The sequence below is a fragment of the Orcinus orca genome, chromosome 6, assembly GCF_937001465.1.
Source record: "Orcinus orca chromosome 6, mOrcOrc1.1, whole genome shotgun sequence".
In the NCBI taxonomy this organism is placed as follows: domain Eukaryota; kingdom Metazoa; phylum Chordata; class Mammalia; order Artiodactyla; family Delphinidae; genus Orcinus; species Orcinus orca.
In genome coordinates, this window is record NC_064564.1 from 24,608,224 (window position 1) to 24,625,706 (window position 17,483).

At 41.1% G+C, this 17,483-nt stretch overlaps 1 protein-coding gene across 2 annotated transcripts in view; it reads left to right on the forward strand.

The window, feature by feature from the left end:
• The window catches only part of ROR2 (receptor tyrosine kinase like orphan receptor 2), a 214,170-nt gene that overhangs the window by 176,896 nt on the left and 19,791 nt on the right, over positions 1-17,483 (forward strand). For both annotated transcript variants that reach the window (XR_004483664.2, XM_004270611.3), the window contains exons 3-4: positions 6,850-7,137; positions 7,943-7,973. Coding sequence is in view for 1 of the 2 variants with exons in the window: in XM_004270611.3 (XP_004270659.1) it covers positions 6,850-7,137; positions 7,943-7,973 (319 nt within the window). In the remaining variant the exon portion in view is untranslated. The remainder of the gene's footprint in view (positions 1-6,849; positions 7,138-7,942; positions 7,974-17,483) is intronic.

Consider the following 17,483-nt stretch of genomic DNA (forward strand, 5'->3'; position numbering starts at 1 on the left):
AAGACTAGACGATATAATAAACTGGGAGTTTATTGCACCCAGCAACATAGTTTCCAATGTATAAGCAAAACCTCAGAGAATTATTAATGGCTATTTGCCATATACAGTATCAAATTAACACGTATCTCATTGAAGCTAATAGATAAGTATAAGTATTAAAAATTTGAGCAACAAATTGACAAGCTTAATCTATTGGGCATATATAAACACCTGCATTGAGCAATTAGGGAAAACACATTCTTACCAATCAAATGTGGGACATTTTAGGAATTGACTCTGCACTAGGCTGTAAAGCAAATCTCTCTTTTTTTTTTTTCATGTTTCATTTTCTGTTTATTCCTTGAAATTGTGGTGTTTGTGCAAGCAAATCTCAGTGGTATCAAATAATTATCATCACACAAACTATGTTTTGTGACAACAGTGCAATTAAAGCACACCTTTAATAACTCAACCAAGAAAAATTATAAATTACAAGATAACTGGGGTCTGACCAACCACATGGAGATTAAATAAAATAATTTATTTGGTGGCTAAATAAGAGCTTGAAAAATTCATATTTAATGCATACATTAGAAAAGGAAAAAGATAGAAAATTTATTAGGAGAAGTTAGGAGTATAAAGATTTGAATAGACAGCTACAGAAGGAGAGCCTCAAGGACTGGTAAACCTTCCTAAAGACTCTTGAGCTCATGAGGAATCCTTAAGATACAACCTAAAACAACAGCACTGTTTCATGTCCAAAATATTGGCAAACATTTGAAAGCCCCCAAACACCAAATGCTGGCACAGTTGTAGGAGAAGTACTTTAACTCAGGCACTTTTGAGACCTAGATCGATGAAAGATTTCAAGGCCCTATGACTTATCACTAATGCATCCAGGTGGATACATGTACAAGTTGAGGTGTATAAAGATGGTCATTAAACACTGTTTGTATTAGCAAAAATGTGGAAACGATTTACTGCTCCAGAATTGGGAAATGGATAAAGAAATTGTGGTTTGTTTGTACAGTAGAATATTATACAGTAATTAAAATAAATGAACTACATCAACATAGGTAAATCCCAAGCTGACTCTGAGTGGGAAAAAGCAACTAGCAAAGATGATCTTTCAGAGAAAATTCTAAAAATATAAAATAATACAAATATGAATTGGAATAGTGTAGTTCTCTGGAGAGGAAAGGACAAATAGGGAAGGGTGTGATTTAGTTACATTCCAGAATGTCTTATTTTTTAAGTGTTGTAAGTCAAATATGGTAAAATATTTGCGTAAAATCTTGATGTTGTGTACATGGGTACTACTATGTTAATATCTGTATTTTTCTCTGCAATATTTCAGTATTAAAAATTGTTAGCTCAGGGCTTCCCTGGTGGCACAGTGGTTGAGAGTCCGCCTGCCATTGCAGGGGATGCAGGTTTATGCCCCGGTCTGGGAAGATCCCACATGCCGTGGAGCGGCTGGGCCCGTGAGCCATGGCCGCTGAGCCTGTGCGTCCGGAGCCTGTGCTCCTCTCCAAATTGTTAACTCAAAAATAATTAATATTGAAGAGAAGGCAAGAGGAGATAGGAGCAGTATGAACTTTGGAAGCAAAAAGGCTATATTATTGTTATTTGAAGAAAATCTACATAGAAAATCTAAGACAACTCAGAAACTCTTATAACTAAGGTAGTTCAGTAAAGTGGCAAGATAAAAGAAAAATATACATAAGGGACAGAATAATGGCCTCCCAAAGATGTCCACGTCCTAAGTCCTGGAACTCAGAGCATGTCACCTTTCACGGAACAGGGACTTGGCAGGTGGGACTAAGTTCAGGATTTTGAGATGGGAAATGATCCTGGATGATCCAGGTGGGCCAATGTAATTACAGAGGTCCTTATAAGAGAGGGACAGGAGGGTCAGTCACTCAACAGAGATGTGATGATGGAAACAGAAGTTGGAGTGATACAAGGAAGGCACCATGGGCCAGGGCATGCAGGTGGCCTCCAGAAGCCAGGAAAGACAAGGAGAAAGACTCTCCCAGAGCCTCCAGAAGGAATACAGCCCTGCTGACACATTGATTTTCGGACCTCCGACCTGCAGAACTGTATGTTAGTAAATTTGTGTTGTCTCATGCTGTTTGTGCTAACATGTTACAGCAACAACAGGAAATTAGTACGACACGTAGAAATATAATAGTTTTCCTATAATAAATGCAGTTCTCTCTCCATCATCCTATCCCAGTTTTTAAATGGAACTTATCAGAATGGAAGAGAAATAGCCGTGGAATTGAGAAACTCGCCCCTCCGTCAAAGTAACGTTTGTTATTCTTGATGTCAAAATGTATTTCAGTCATCATAATTTAACGCATGTGACTTTGACATAGCAACAGGCCAAGATCAGTGGGGTGGGGGGCAAGGTTAGAAATGAATAGAGGCAGCTGGGAATACCCTCTGTGGAGGTGACTTTCTGGCAGAGAATTGACTTATGAGAAATAGAAAAGATCAGAGGACTAGGGGTTCTTGGCTGACTGCACCATGAGGGATCAGTTGGGTGTGTTTTAGGAAGAACAAGGGACCCCCCCTCCCTTCCAGTGGGGGAGAATGGGGAAAGGGAAAGAATATTCCAGAAGCCTTGATACCATGGGTATAAATTAGCTTTTCTTCATTATCTGTCTTTCTGATTTCTTCCTGAAGGCTCACTTTTACTCACCTGCCTAGGGAGGGAGCTATGAATGTATGAAGTTACCATGTTATCAACCCATAGTTTTGGTCTCTCTGAGCTTCCTGCAGAGCATGAAGGAGGCTGATTCAAGACCTAAGTCAGGACATGGGTGCCGTCTGCGGACATCCTGCCCTTTTGTCCATTCCCAGCTGGACAGGCCTCCTATATGCCATTGCACTCAGAACCTCCCCAGGTATTCTTTCCAGTCCTACCGTGCCCTCCAGCGATGCTTCTCAGTGTTGTTTCAGGTCTGCTCTAAGTTCATTCTTGGATGGGTTTCGTTCACTGGAATTGTTGCTTTTCTTTCTCCTCAGCGCTTCAGAGCAGGGACTCTTAGCTTGGGCTGCACACTTAAGAGTTTTGGCAAATTGTGCAGCTGGATGTATATTATAAGCTTCCAGGTGACCCCAATGTGAAGACACTGTTGAACCCCACTGGTTTAGACGGTGTAGGATCGAGAAGAATTGGCAAGAACTCCCCATGTGGACTAGATCACTTCACTAGATTCTCCTTTGTTTTTTGTAGACTGAGGAAGGTGTGGCTTCAGGAGTGAGTGTTCATCTGGTTGAGAGTGAAGGGAATCTCGATAAATTGGGGAGGAAATCAGTGGAAGGCTTACCCCGGGATCTGAGCAAAACTGAGGGTGGTTGCCAGCACTCTGGGAAGGATGCTTTCAAGAGAGTGGTCCCCCTCCCCTTTGCCTGACCCCTCCACCTCCCCTCTACCTGCTTGTCCGTGATTTGTTCACCTGGTCTTACCTTGCCCATCCCTCCTCAGCAGGCATTTCCTGACCCCAGGACTACACTTGTAATGCTGTGCAACCATCACTGCTCTCTAGTTCCAGACATTTTCATCACCCCAGAGTGAGACCCCGTACCCATTAAGAGTCACTCCCTTATTTCCCTTCCCCCAGCCTCTGGCAACCACTAATCTGTTTTCTGTCTCTGGATTTACCTATTCTGTACATTTCACATAAACAGATACAGCCAAGAGTGCTTTAAAATTTAAGTCAACTGTGTAAGGTGCTTGATTCCAGCACCTGTGGATTTCTTTAGTCCTTGTTAGCTAGTGTTGATAACGCATCGGAAAGGGAAATACCAGCACCATCTCTGGATTAAGCCTAATAGATGGTTTCACAGAGCCCTACCCGGTGGGACAAGGTTAACGTCAGGGCTGTCTGTGCCCACATGGCACGCAGACCAGGCACGAGCCCATCTGCCCTATTCTGCATTTCTCAGAAAGGAGCCTTCCTGAGGGACACGGAAAGACTAAGTCTAAACCGCTGTCAATTTGTCAGTCAGGGGTGTAGGAGAAGCTGTTGGTGGGAACAGTGAAGAAGAACTCCACGTTTCCGTACCCATTCGATGTAAAAAAGATATTCTTGAAAAGAAGTAGACACTAAGGGTCTATGTTTAGAGTAACTGGACAGTCCTGGACTCTCCCCAGGTTTCCTTCTAAGTTGTACAAAAGGAGCTGTCTCCTTAACTTTCTCCTGTGCTTCCCTCCCCTTCTTCCCTTTCTTCCCTTTCTAGACAAATGTTGTTTCCATGTTGAAGAAGATCCTTCTATATCTTTCAAGATTTTTAGCCGATCGATGGCGACGTCCCAAGTTGATGTATGCAAATGGAGGAAGGCGGTAGCAGGACTACTCTCAAGCCAGTCCCCCAAATGGATGAGATAAGAGCCAGCAGCGACCACCCTGTCTCGGCCCTCAGAACCCCTGGGCCTGCTCCTTTTAGGTTTTTGCTAGTCAGCTTGGAGACGCAGATCCTTACACTCTGCCTTTACACGAAGCCATTACCTGTGTCTCCCAGGAAGCCATGGTTTGTCAAAGGCCTTTGGAAAAACTGTCATCAGGGTAGAGATGAGAATTATAATTAAACTTATGCCAGGAAGAAGAGATCATGGTGATGTAATCTGTCATTTGCTATTTTAAATTATAATTTGATGACTATTTTATATGCCCTACTGTGCATTTTAGTGTTACGAGACCTTAATGAAGCATTTGAATCTTAAGCAACTTGTAAGTGCTTGGGCTCTGGCCAGAACATAGTGAAACAATGTGTTCACTGTAATCTGGGCAGCCCGGATTATACCAAGTAACCGCTTCAGAATGTCAAATCAGGTCTCATTTTGTTTTCAAAGATGCTGGGTCTAGTGCAGGAGCGTCAGGAATGCAGGTCTCTCCAAGTTGAGCTTGTGCTGTTAATGAACAGCCCTGACATCCAAGATATCACCCTGCTTGATTCAGCCTCTTTTCAAGGTGTTTGTCATCGACATTTTAGTTACCTCCCAGCTCTGTGTCATCAGTAAGAATTCTCTTCCTCAACTTGAGTGCACTGAGAAAGGGGTTGGCTAGCAGAGAATCAAGGTAGAACCTAATGATGTTGTTAATAATATTCATAAATAGTAATCAGTACTACTTGGTGACACCTCTCTAGACCGATATCTATCCACTCTCCCCTGTGAAGGAAAACTGTCCCTTCATCTTGAAATTCACAACCTCCCACTTCCTCAGCTATCTCCTATCACCCAACATCTGAGCCATCACTCATCCCGTGAAACTTATACCCAGGGTCCACTAGAAATCCTATAATTTTTCATCCAATTAAATCAGTAATACAGATATGTGCCATCTTTCAATGTTTCACTTCATTAAAACAGAAAAAAAGAATAGGGACCAACCAGAAATCAAGCCAAAAGATTTAGAACTTGAATAGGCTTTATAGGCTTTTTTGATTGCTCTATTATCTTGGTTTTGTCTGTAGTAAGTTCATCTCCTGATGATTGATTGTCTTGTCTGTCTAGCCTTAGTGGGTTTTTTTAGTGTTGGAATTTTAGTGTGCATGTTTACCTTGACAGAGGGTATCCCCCAGCCCCTGACCTCCTACACCACACAAACACACACACACACACACACACACACACACACACCCCTCCCCCTCCCCACCACACCCCTCCCCCTCCCCACCGCTGTCTGCCTTACTTCCTCTTGTTCCCAGTGGCCTTTGTCACCAGCTGAGAAGCTCTTGCCTGTGGTTGAACTGGAACCCCACGTTCCTGGGCAGTGTTTCCAGCCCCACTAGCTCTGTATTTCAGGTACTTTTACGCCCTGTTTTCCTTCCTGTGCGCGAGCCCTGGACGGCTTCTTCCTGCTCCTGCCCTGGGTGCAGTGGGCAGCAACACTCAACCTTGTTATTTTTGTTCTGTTCAGACCAATGATTAGCTTGTTTTTGAGGCTATCTCTGTTTTGTCACATGCTTTCTTTTCCTACTTTCCTTATTGTGGCTTGTGCTTGATGGTGTGGTAGAGGGAGGATGGACTCTCTGAATATGAATTTGCATCATAAATTTAGTGAGATTAGATTTAGTGCTTTCAAAAAGAAGTAAAGTTGATTCTCATTACTTGCAGATTCCATATTTGCAAGTTTGCTTATTACCTAAAATGTATTTTTAACCGCCAAATCAGTTCTCACAGTACTTTCATGGTCATTCATAGACATGCCCAGAGCAGTGAAAAGTTTGAATTGCCCAGTGCACACATGCACACATTCCCAGCTGAGCCTGAACAAAATGACACTCTGCCTAATGTCCCAACTCGTACTGTAAACAAATGTCCTTTTCGTGATCTGTTTAGTCCCATGTTTTTTGCATTTTTGTACTTTTTGTTGGTAATTTGCCATTTAAAATGCCCCCAATAATGGTGCTGAAGTGCTGTCTGGTGTCCTAAGCACAAGATGTGCCTTATGGAGAAAGCATGTGTGTTAGATAAGCTTCTTTCAGACACAAGTTATTGGTCTGTTGGTCGTGAGATCAATGTTAATGAATCAACAATACTTACTAAATAAGGTGTCTTTAAACAGAGCACAGTAAAACAAGGTTCTTTATTGATCGGTTGATTAGAATGCTGTGACCAGAGGCTCACAGGAACCTAACCCTGTGTTTCCCCAGGAGCAGTGAGTCCGTATTCTCTCATTCAGTGTTTGAGGCAACATTCTAGAACAAAATTACCCCCAAATAACGAGAATGGGCTATACCTATGTGAGAGAAAAATCAAAACCTTCCCCAAGCAGTTCCAAGAAGGAGCCCCGGGCAGCCTTCTCTCCCAGCCCTCACGGACGTTTGCTCCTCTCTGACTGTTCTCCTTTGCAGGGTACTTTCTGAATTTTCTGGAGCCGGTTAACAATATCACCATAGTCCAAGGCCAGACAGCGATTCTGCACTGCAAGGTGGCCGGAAACCCGCCGCCCAGCGTGCGGTGGCTGAAGAACGACGCCCCGGTTGTGCAGGAGCCCCGGCGCATCATCATCCGCAAGACGGAATACGGTTCTCGGCTGCGGATCCAGGACCTGGACACGACGGACACCGGCTACTACCAGTGCGTGGCCACCAATGGGGTGAAGACCATCACCGCCACTGGCGTCCTGTTCGTGCGGCTCGGTGAGTGGGGACAGTCCCCAGTGTGTTGCTTATCAGATAGGAATGTCCCCAGCCACCGAGCAGCAGATTAATTTGCGGTTTGAAACTGAACACACACAAGTCAGCAGAGAGGAAATCAATAAAACCCTTCCCTGAGGTCTTTCCCATTGTGCACGAGATCCTGGCTTAACCTGTTACCCATTTACTAGTAATAAAAGAAAATAGACGTAGATGGAGAGGTCTGTAAACCTGGAGTGCAGAACATAATCTCAGGCAGGCTATGTGTCAGGAGGTCACCCCACGGGGAGGCTGGCCACGCACACTTCAAGCCCAGGCAATTCAGACAGGCACCCACCCACCCACCCACAGAAACCCAGCCCGGCCCAGAGGATGGGCAGGGAGCAGAGCGTGAGGACAATTTTGTACTCTTGTGCTTGTCACAGGTGGCATGAAGCAATTAAATGGCAGGCAGGAATATGTCCCTTTCATCCCAGTTCTGTGGAGGTCCCTGCAATGCCCCAGCCATTCTGTCACCCGTAAGACAGATCTTGTGAAACAAGTTTAGATGAGAAGAGAGAAGAGACAGCAAAAACTCCCAAAATATCTCCTGACGTTTCTGCATCAACACAGAGCACCCCTTCCATCCTTGGTGGTTTCCCCCATCCTTGACATATAATATTGGGCAGGGGCAGAGCTGGAGGCCGAAGACAGCTCACCACAAATGAGCACCCTGGGCTGCGGTTGCCTTTACCACGGGCTGGATTGGAAAAAAAAATTATTCCAAATCATGAAGTATTAATAACTTGTCTTTTTTCTTTTCCTTTAGGTCCAACACACAGCCCAAATCATAACTTTCAGTAAGTATTTGCTTTCCTCAAACCATTTTCTCATTCTTTGTGGGCTTCCGTTATATAAGAACCCCGGCTTTAAATCGGGCAAACACATGTTTCTGCTGAATTTGCTAGAAGTTGGCTGGACTTCACACAAGGATGGCAATGTGCTTGCTTTTGGATGGAAAACGGTTATATTTTCCATGTTGAGTGTTAGGGAAAAAGTCATAAAAGCAGGCATAGTTAGTTGTTATCAGAGATCATGACCTTGCAGGGCAACTGGAGGCAGTGTAAGTGTACAGACCAGGTTGCCGGGGCTGCCAGGACCCTGGTGTCCTGGACACATTTAAAACAGAGAGGCAGTTACCCTGAAGTCCCAGTGCCACCTTAACTGCATCGCCAGCTGCAGTCTACAAAATGTGTGCTCGTCAAGCCTCAGGGAACCTCCACCATAGGCGGGGTCTCAGACCCACTTCAGAGCTGAGGAGACTGAGGCTCAGAGCCTGGCTCAGGGGTCTTCACCCACCTGCGGGCAGGTTCTGGCTGTGAACTCAGGCCTCTTGTTTCCCGGTGTAGCATCTTTTCTCCTCCAGACCTCACACATCCATGAGAATCACTCTTTTCAGCGCCTGTGTTCGAGGTTAGCCATGGCTGTTGGATTCCTCATTTACTCTTCAGGCATATCAGAAAGCCTTTGCTTCACGTCTGAAAGTTCTGAGCAGTGGTGCAGACGCTGTGCTGGTCAGCCAAGCAGTGTTTGCTTCTCTGTGTCCCCCTGCTGCCTCGTAAACCCTGGCCATTGGGGTGAGGTGGGTGGGCAGGGGCCCCTCTTAGCTTACATCAGGTGCCACTTGCAGAAGGCAGATTTTTGAGAACTTTCTGTGCTGAGCCATAGTGTCCAAGCATTTCTCCTTAATAGTCATTCATGCATAGAGTGAGAAAAGAAGAAATTGTATCCAGGGCACATCTGTGAGGCTTTCAAAAAGGTATAAGTTATTCAAAAGTTGAGTTCTTATTTTCGTTTATATCTTATGTTGTCTATTTATGTATAATTTAAGTAAATACTATATAAGATAAACATATATAACATATTGCAAAATATATAAATAAATAATTTACGTATAATTATAATTTATTAAATATATAAATATCAAATATACTTATATTTAATTTTATATACAATTAAAATTTTTTTCTATGTTTTTTAAAAATTTATTTTATCGAAGTATAATTGATTTACAATGTTGTGTTAGCTTACATTTTACTATGCTAGCCTGTCTTTCCATCCGTTTCCATTCATCAGTTGTCTTCTTTCTTTTATTCATTTCACAATAATTTGCAGATATTTGTACACTTATCCTGAAATATTTTGGATATCATTATGGATTATGATATCATTCAGAAATATTATGGAAATCATTAACAAGAGTTCAACATCTGTGTACTTACTTACTATTCTTGTTTCTTCTTTTTGAGTTAAAACTTACGTACAGGGCTTCCCTGGTGGCGCAGTGGTTGAGAGTCCGCCTGCCGATGCAGGGGACCTGGGTTCATGCCCCGGTCCGGGAAGATCCCACATGTCGCAGAGCGGCTGGGCCTGTGAGCCATGGCCGCTGGGCCTGCGCGTCCGGAGCCTGTGCTCCGCAACGGGAGAGGCCACAACAGTGAGAGGCCCGCGTACTGCAAAAAAAAAAAAAAAAAAAAAAATCTTATACAGTGAAATGCACAGATCTTAAGTATTCTATTAATAAGGTCCAAACAATGCAAAAACCTCTGCAATCTAAACCGTTATCCAGGCACAGAACATTCCTATCACTCTAGAAAGTTCCATCATGCAACTTCCTGGTCACTACCCCTCCTCCCCAGGCAACAACTGTTCTGATTTTTTTCTACCATGAGCTAGCTTTACGTGTTTTAGAACTTCATAGAAATGAAGTCCTACAGTACATAGCCACCTGAGCCTGGTTTCCTTCACTTGACATGGTTCTCTCGAGAGTCATCCATGCTGTACATGTTTCACTAGTCTGCTGCTATTCATTGCCGAATAGTGTGCCCTCGTGTGACTGGATCAGTTAGTTTTTCCTTGATAGACACCTGAGCAGTTTGCATCTTTTGACATTGATGAATAAGCTGCTATGGATAGTCTCATACAAGTTTTTTGTGGACATGTATTTTCATTTCTGCTAGGTAAATACCTAGGGTCAAAGTTCTGGCTTATAGGGTATGTGTGTGCTGAGTTTTGTAAGAAATACCAGACCTTTTCCTAAGGTGATTGTACCACTCTGTACTCCCACCAGCAGGTAGGAAAGTTATGGTCACTGCATTGTTTGCCAGCATTTGATCTGGTTGGTTTTTCTAAGTTGAGCCATTCTGATGTGTATGTAGTGGTTCAAGTGATCTATATGTCATTCTGACTTCTTAAAAAAGTAGTTTTTATTAGTCATTTTAAATTTTCATACAAAAGCATTTAAGACAGTAAAGTTTCCTCTGAATACGATTTTGGCTACATCTTTTTCCCCTCCAGGCAACATAAGCTTTTGTTTTTTGTTATTTTCTGATTTTTGTTGTATTATTATCAGTGAATTTGGGATGTATTTTACAGTTGGTAGTTGGTTGAGATTTTCTTTGTGGCCAATTTGATATGGTAAATTTTTGTGACTATTTCCTGTTGTTTCAAAAAATAAATGTGCTCTGATGGTAGCCAGTACACAATATTTCGATTCATGTATTAAATCACATATGTTAAGTGTGTTATTAAAAGTGTCTATATTTTTTGTTCACATTGGTTACAGATATCTGAAAATATATGAAAGTTGTCTATACTCATTTCGGATTTGCCAATTTCTATCAGTTTTCTATTTTTTTTAATTTTGAGTTTATGTTCTTAAATACCTCCAGGTTTGAGACTATATAGCTTTTGTTTTGTCTTGTTTTTAAGTCTCTTTTGAGGCTTTTTGCCTTGAATTCGATTTTGCCTAGCAATAATATTGCTCCACCTACTTTCTTTTTATTTGCACTTGCTAGAAAGCTGTTTTACTATTCCTGTCCCACTTTTTGCCCTCAACCTTTTTGTGTTCTGTTTTATGTAGGTCTCTTGTAAATAGCATATAAGTGCAGTTCTTTTAGGGGTGGGTGAGGAGGGGCGTTTGCCAATCTGGAAATCCAGGTTAATACATGTAGGTTAAGTTCATTTTAACAAATATACAATACTCCATTCTGTGAGTCAGTCTCACTTTAATTGTCCATGTGTTTACTCAGTGAAGGTTAGTTGTTTTCACTGATGCAGACCATCTTATGTAAACATCTTTCCATGTCTACGTGTCCCAGTGGGTGAGAGTCCTCCAGCAATAGAAGTCTGGGAGTGGAATTGCAGGTATTCACTTCCCACCTCTACCATGTATGGTCAGATTGCCTTCCAAAGTGATAAAGGACTTCATAGTCCCACCAGCAAAGCATGAGTTCTTATTTCCCCATGTTTTCCAGCACGTGGTATTATCAGAACTCAAAATTTTGTCAATATCTTGGGTGTCAATTGTAAGTTATAGTAATTTTACATTAGATTTCACCAGTACACAGTGAAGTTGAACATATTTGTATTGGTTTAATAACCATTGGATTGCCAGTTCAAGTACAGTCCATTCTTATTTATAGACTCAATACTTGCAAATTTTCTTACTCAGTACAATTTCTTTGTAACCCCCAAATCAGTACTCAGGATGTTTCCATGGTCACTCATGGATATGCACGAAACAGTGAAAAATTTGAGTTGCCCAGTGCATGCGTTCCCAGCTGAGGTCTGCCATCTTGTTTCACCTCTCCTGCTGTGCACATGTCCTTTTCTGGGTCTGTTTATATTTTGTGCTTTTCGTTGGTGATTTTGCTGTTTAGAATGGCCCCAAGCACAGTGCTGAAGTGCAGTCTTATGTTCCTAAGCACCAGAAGGCTGTGATGTGCCTTGTGGAGGAAATACGTTAGATAAGCTTCACTCAAGCATGGGTTACGGTGCTGTTGGCCCCAAGCTTAGTATTAATGAATCACCAACCACATTAAATAACACATCTTTAAACAGAAACACACATAAAACAAGGTTGTGTATTGATTGGTTGACGAAAATGTTATGACCACAGACTTGCAGAAAAGTATCTCTTTATTTGCCTTAGGAACAATGGCTCAGTATTTGCTAATTCAGTGTTTGTGGCAACTTTATAGAAAATGACTGTCACAGATAACCAGAGTCGACTGTATTTTGTCCATTTTTCATTAGGATGTTTGTCTTTTTCATATTGATTTGCAAGAGTTTTTTTTTGCAGGTTTTAAAATATATTCTAGATATAATTTTTACACAGTTTCTATTCCATCTAGAATTGATTTTTATGCTGGTAGCAGCTAGGGTTCTACCGTAATACTTTCCTATCTCAATGGCCTAGTGCCTTGGCATCATCTAATGAATAGCCCCATCTGTAATCATTAAATTTAATGTCACTTCTGTCGTCTGTGAAATTTCTATACATGCGGATCTGCTTCTAGGCTCTCTATTCTGTTCTAGTAACTTTTGTGCCTGGAATAAATACCACAATATTCTAACACTATATCTTTGTAATATATCTTGCTATATGTAGAGAAATATTTTCGCTTATTGTTATGGATTAAATTGTGCCCCCCACCAAATTCAGATATTGAAGCTTTAACCCCCCTTCATGGGACTGTATTGAAGATAGGGCCTTTAAGTAGGTAATTAAGGTTAAATGAGGTCTTAAGGGTGGGTCCCTGATCTGATAGGGCTGGTGTCCTTATAAGAAGAGGAAGATACATCAGAGATTGCTGTCTCTCCTTTCTGCCATGTGGGGACACAGCGAGAAGGTGGCCGTCTGAAAGCTGGGAACTAAATAGGGTTGCACTTTGATATTGAACTTAACCTCCAGAACTGTGAGAAGTCAATGTCTGTTGTTTAAGCCCTCCAGTCTGTGGTATGGTATTTGTTATGGCAGCTTGAGCTGGCTAATACAGCTACCTTATTACTATACCATTTTTCTAAATTATCTTGACTGTTATCTTTTATTCTTCCATATGAATTTTATCAGTTTGTATTTTTATTGGAATTGCACAGGAGTTTGATTTTTACAGTTACTTTTTCAGATACAAAGGTGATTGTGTAGTTTTTCTCCTTTCAACGTATTAATATTACGGTATGTAATAGAGTTCCTATTACTAGGTAGCTTCACAGTTCTAGACTGAAATACAATTTGTCAGGGTGAGATATTCTTTTAATATTGTGCTGAATTGATCTGCTAACTTTGTGTTGGCAGATGACCTGCTTTGTTCAGATACTTCATAGCCTAAGGCACCAGCCCATTGACGTTTGTCTTTTTTGTGACCATGATTTTTTTCTGCCCATTGACTGTAATTATGTTTCAGCAGACTCACCTTCAACTCCTTTATGATATCTCTGGAAGTTGACCAGAACAAAGACAAAAAGAAGGAATATCAGTGGGTTTAAAATAGAATTACCCACAAGTTCTTCGTTTTCGTCTCTGGAATATCACTAGCTTATCCAATTTTCCTGAGAAAATGCACAGCAGTTAAAGCTCTTTCATTGCTGGTCTGGTGGTATATCCTGTACCTGCAAATGGAGTGGTATATCCTGTACCTGCAAATGGAGAGCCCTGGTTGATCCCTGTGTACAGCATGTCAGCATGGGGACACGCCGAGGTTGGTTCTGAACCGTGAACAGGGATGGTTGTGATGACTCATCCCCTCCAGGCTCTTTGCTCTCTTCCTCACACATCCACACACAGGGTCACCAGCAGTGTTGGTGGATATCAGTTTGTGTGTATTGAAGGAGGTGGGGGGTAGGGTGGAAATCCTCAGAGGTTAAGGGATTTATTACCATTAAAACATTGTTCTTCCTTCCATCCATTTGAAGGCGGTGTGAGGAGGGTGTGTGTATGGAGAACAAAAGCTTCAAGGACAGGCTGTCTCTCCGCAGACATAGGTTCAAAGACAGGGTGATTATAGCTTACTCAGGTAGCAGTTTTGGTAATGCGAGGGGATTAATGTGAGGCTGTGTGTCTCACATTTCATGTATGGGTATCATTTCTAGCTACTCTTTTAAAAAGTGGTTTATTTTCACGATGATAGACACATACGTACACTGGTGGGGTAGCCTGGTGGTACCAGAGTTGGGTGAAGGCGTCGGGGTGCTCCCTGAAGCGTGAGCATCAGGGCTTCCATGTTTCCTCTGTTGGTTGTCCTAGGCTATCCTGATGGCTCACAAGTAAATGCACGCATAATGTGCTTCAACGAACGTCTGCTTAAAGGAAAATGTGTTGTTTTTTGGGCAGTTAAAAGTTACGTTAATTATTGGCTGCTGGGAAATCACTTTCCTTGAGGCCATGTCTGAGCCCTTCTTGCTTCACGACTTGCAGGTAATTCCAAGGTTTCAGCCCTTCTCCACCCATAAGCTCATGACCCTGACATCTCCACTTCCAAGTCTGACTTATCTCCCCATCTCCAGGCCCCCCAGTTCAGCCCCATGGTGGGCGTCTCCAGGCGGATGACTCACAGGCATCTCACAATTTGCATGTCTAAATGGAACTCAGCCATCTTCTACCTCAAACTCCTTCCATTGCTCTTTGGGAAATTGTCATAAGCCTAGTTCAAACTTTATCCTAATTATAGGAAAATAGCACTATCCAAAAAACCCCTGAAACTGCCAACTGACTAGCCAGTAATTAAAAGTGACTTCAGGAGAAACCAAGCTGCCTTACTGACAAGTTGGTAAAAGTAAATTAACTTAGACAAAAGGCTAACATTTAGCATTTGATGTTAAATTCATTAAACTACCAACCTAATGAAATTGAGTTGGAAGGGGGAGAGAAGCCAACCTAATTTTTTCTCCATGACTTCTTGTTGTGATAGGTTCTTTGTTCTGGAAAAGTAACTCCCCTTAAATCCCATAGTGCAGAACTTGAATAAAAGATAGAAACTTAATTCATTTTAAGATTATATGATACAGGCGATAAGTGGCTAAACACAGTCATGGTTAAAGTAATTAGAGACTACACACACATTCTTTTAAATTCAGATCATATAGTGACACAAATGAAAATGTTTGTGCTTTAGCAGTAATGATAATACTAGCACTTGATGGTAGCAGCACATTTAATGCTCCCACTAAGTCTTTTTGTTTTCAGTTGAACTCATGTATCAGCTATGATGCCCTATTATACATGAATGAGAGCTTTTTATACACCAACCTCCAAATTCACCCGAAGTCACCAATCTTCCAAGGTTGATGTGAGAGGGACCAGCCCCCTGAACATGACAGAAGAGAAAAACGTTTACTTGCCAATGAACTATTAGTGTTGGAGACACTGTTTCTCTGCCTCTGACCGTCTCATGTGATCCTAGCCTTAGAGATGGCCGTTGCAAAAGCCAGTGTTTCTAAAAGGTTTTGCTGACTTGGGTTTTTATGACATGAATGTTAGTGTTGGCTTTATGAATGAATTTGCTCCGTTCACATTTTTGCCCATCAAATATGACATCAGTATAATTGCATATAGGAGTATTTCATCTCAAAAGTAGAGAGGAATAAAGTATGATGTCTGATTTTCAAGGAAATCATTCATTCATTTATTCATTTATTTAACAAATTTATACCGAGGGCCAGCTATGTGCCAGGCCCTGTTCAAGTTATTGGGGGTCCAACAATGAATGAAACAGACAAAAACTAAAAACTCCTGCCTTGTGCCGCTTACCTTTTCCTGGGAGACTCTTATTTCTGGCTTCTTCTACAAAATATAATATCTGAAAAATACTTTATGTGGTTTATTCCTTTTTGTTGATGACAATTATTCTGTTGTATGAAGATACTACAATGTATTATCTGTTGATGGACATTTGGACTTCCAATTTGGAGCAATTATAAATAGACTGCTATGAATATTTAATTTGGGGGAACATGTTTTCATTTTTCTAGAATAAATCCTAGGTGTAAGATTGCTCAGTCAGATGGTATGTGTATATATAAACTGTATAAGAAATTGCCAAATTCTTCCCCAAAGTGATCTTTCCATGTTATACTGCCACCATCAAAGTATGAGAGTTCCAGTTGCTCCACATCCATACCAACATTTGATATTCTCAGTCATTTAATTGTAGCCATTCTAATGTCTTGCATCGTGATGATTCATGGTGTTTTAATTACATTTCTTCAGTCACTAAAAATGGGGCCATCTCCTAAGGACGCACTTTTGTGAAGTATCTGTTAGGCCTTTTGTCCAATTTTTACTGTGTTGTTTGTCTTCCTGTTGAGTTATGGGAGTTCTTTATATTTTCTGTATACAATTTCTTTGTCAGACATTATAAGGTGTTTTCTGCCAGCTTGTGGTTTGCCTTTTTAATTTTCTTAATGCTGTCTTTTGCTGATCAGGAAATTTTAATTTTGGTAAATCTAATTTATCATTTTTTCTTTTATGTATCATGTCTAAGAAATCTTTGCTTTCGCCTACCTCAGTACTATAAAGGTATTCTCCTGTGATTCCTTCTGTAAGCATTTTAATTTTAGCTTTTATGTTTAGGTCTATGATCCACCTTCAAAACAATTTTTGTGTATGGTGTGAGTTAATGCGTGTAAATTCATCTTTTTCCATACAAATATCCAGTTGTTCCAGCATCATTTTTGAAAAGACTGTTCTGTCTCCCTTGAATGCATTAGTGCCTTTATTGAAAATCACTTGACTACATGTGAAGATATATTTTGGAATTATGTTATGTTCTATTGATCTATCCTTACACTCCAATACCACATTGTCTTAATAACTGCAATATTACAGTAAGTCTTAAAATCAAGGGGTGTAAACTTTCCATCATTCTTCTTCTCTTTCATGATTGTTTTGGCTACTCTAGTACCTTTACATTTCCATTTAAATTCTAGATTGTTTGTCAGTTTCTACCACAGTGCCTACTGGGATGTTTTTAACTTTTGATTTTGAAATAACTTCAGACTTATAAAAAAGTCACAGGAATAGTAATAAGTAATCCCATATGTCTTTACCCAGGTTTACCAATTTTTTGTCATTCTGCCATATTTGACTTATCATTCCCTCTATGCCTGTTTGTAACTATTATTGTTTTCTGAACCATATGAGAGTAGGTTGCATTCATTACACCCCTTTGCCCTTTAACACTTCAGTGTATATTCCCTAAGACCAACAGTGTTTCCTTACAGAACGACAGCTTCAACTTCAGGATGTATGTCTTTGAATTGCCATTCATACTCCAATTTCTTTCATTGTCCCAGTAATGCTTTTTAGATCTCCCCGCCCCTGGGTACAGCTCCTTACCATGTTGCTTTAGTCCCCTTTACTCTGCAACAGTTCCTGGACCTTTCATGACACTGAGACTTTTGTTAAGTGCAGAATGGGTATTGTGTAGAATATCTCTAAATTTGAGTTTGGCTGATGTTCACTCATGATTAGAATCTGGTTATGCATTTTTGACTGAAATAATGTAAGTGATATTTCCTTCTCAGGGTAT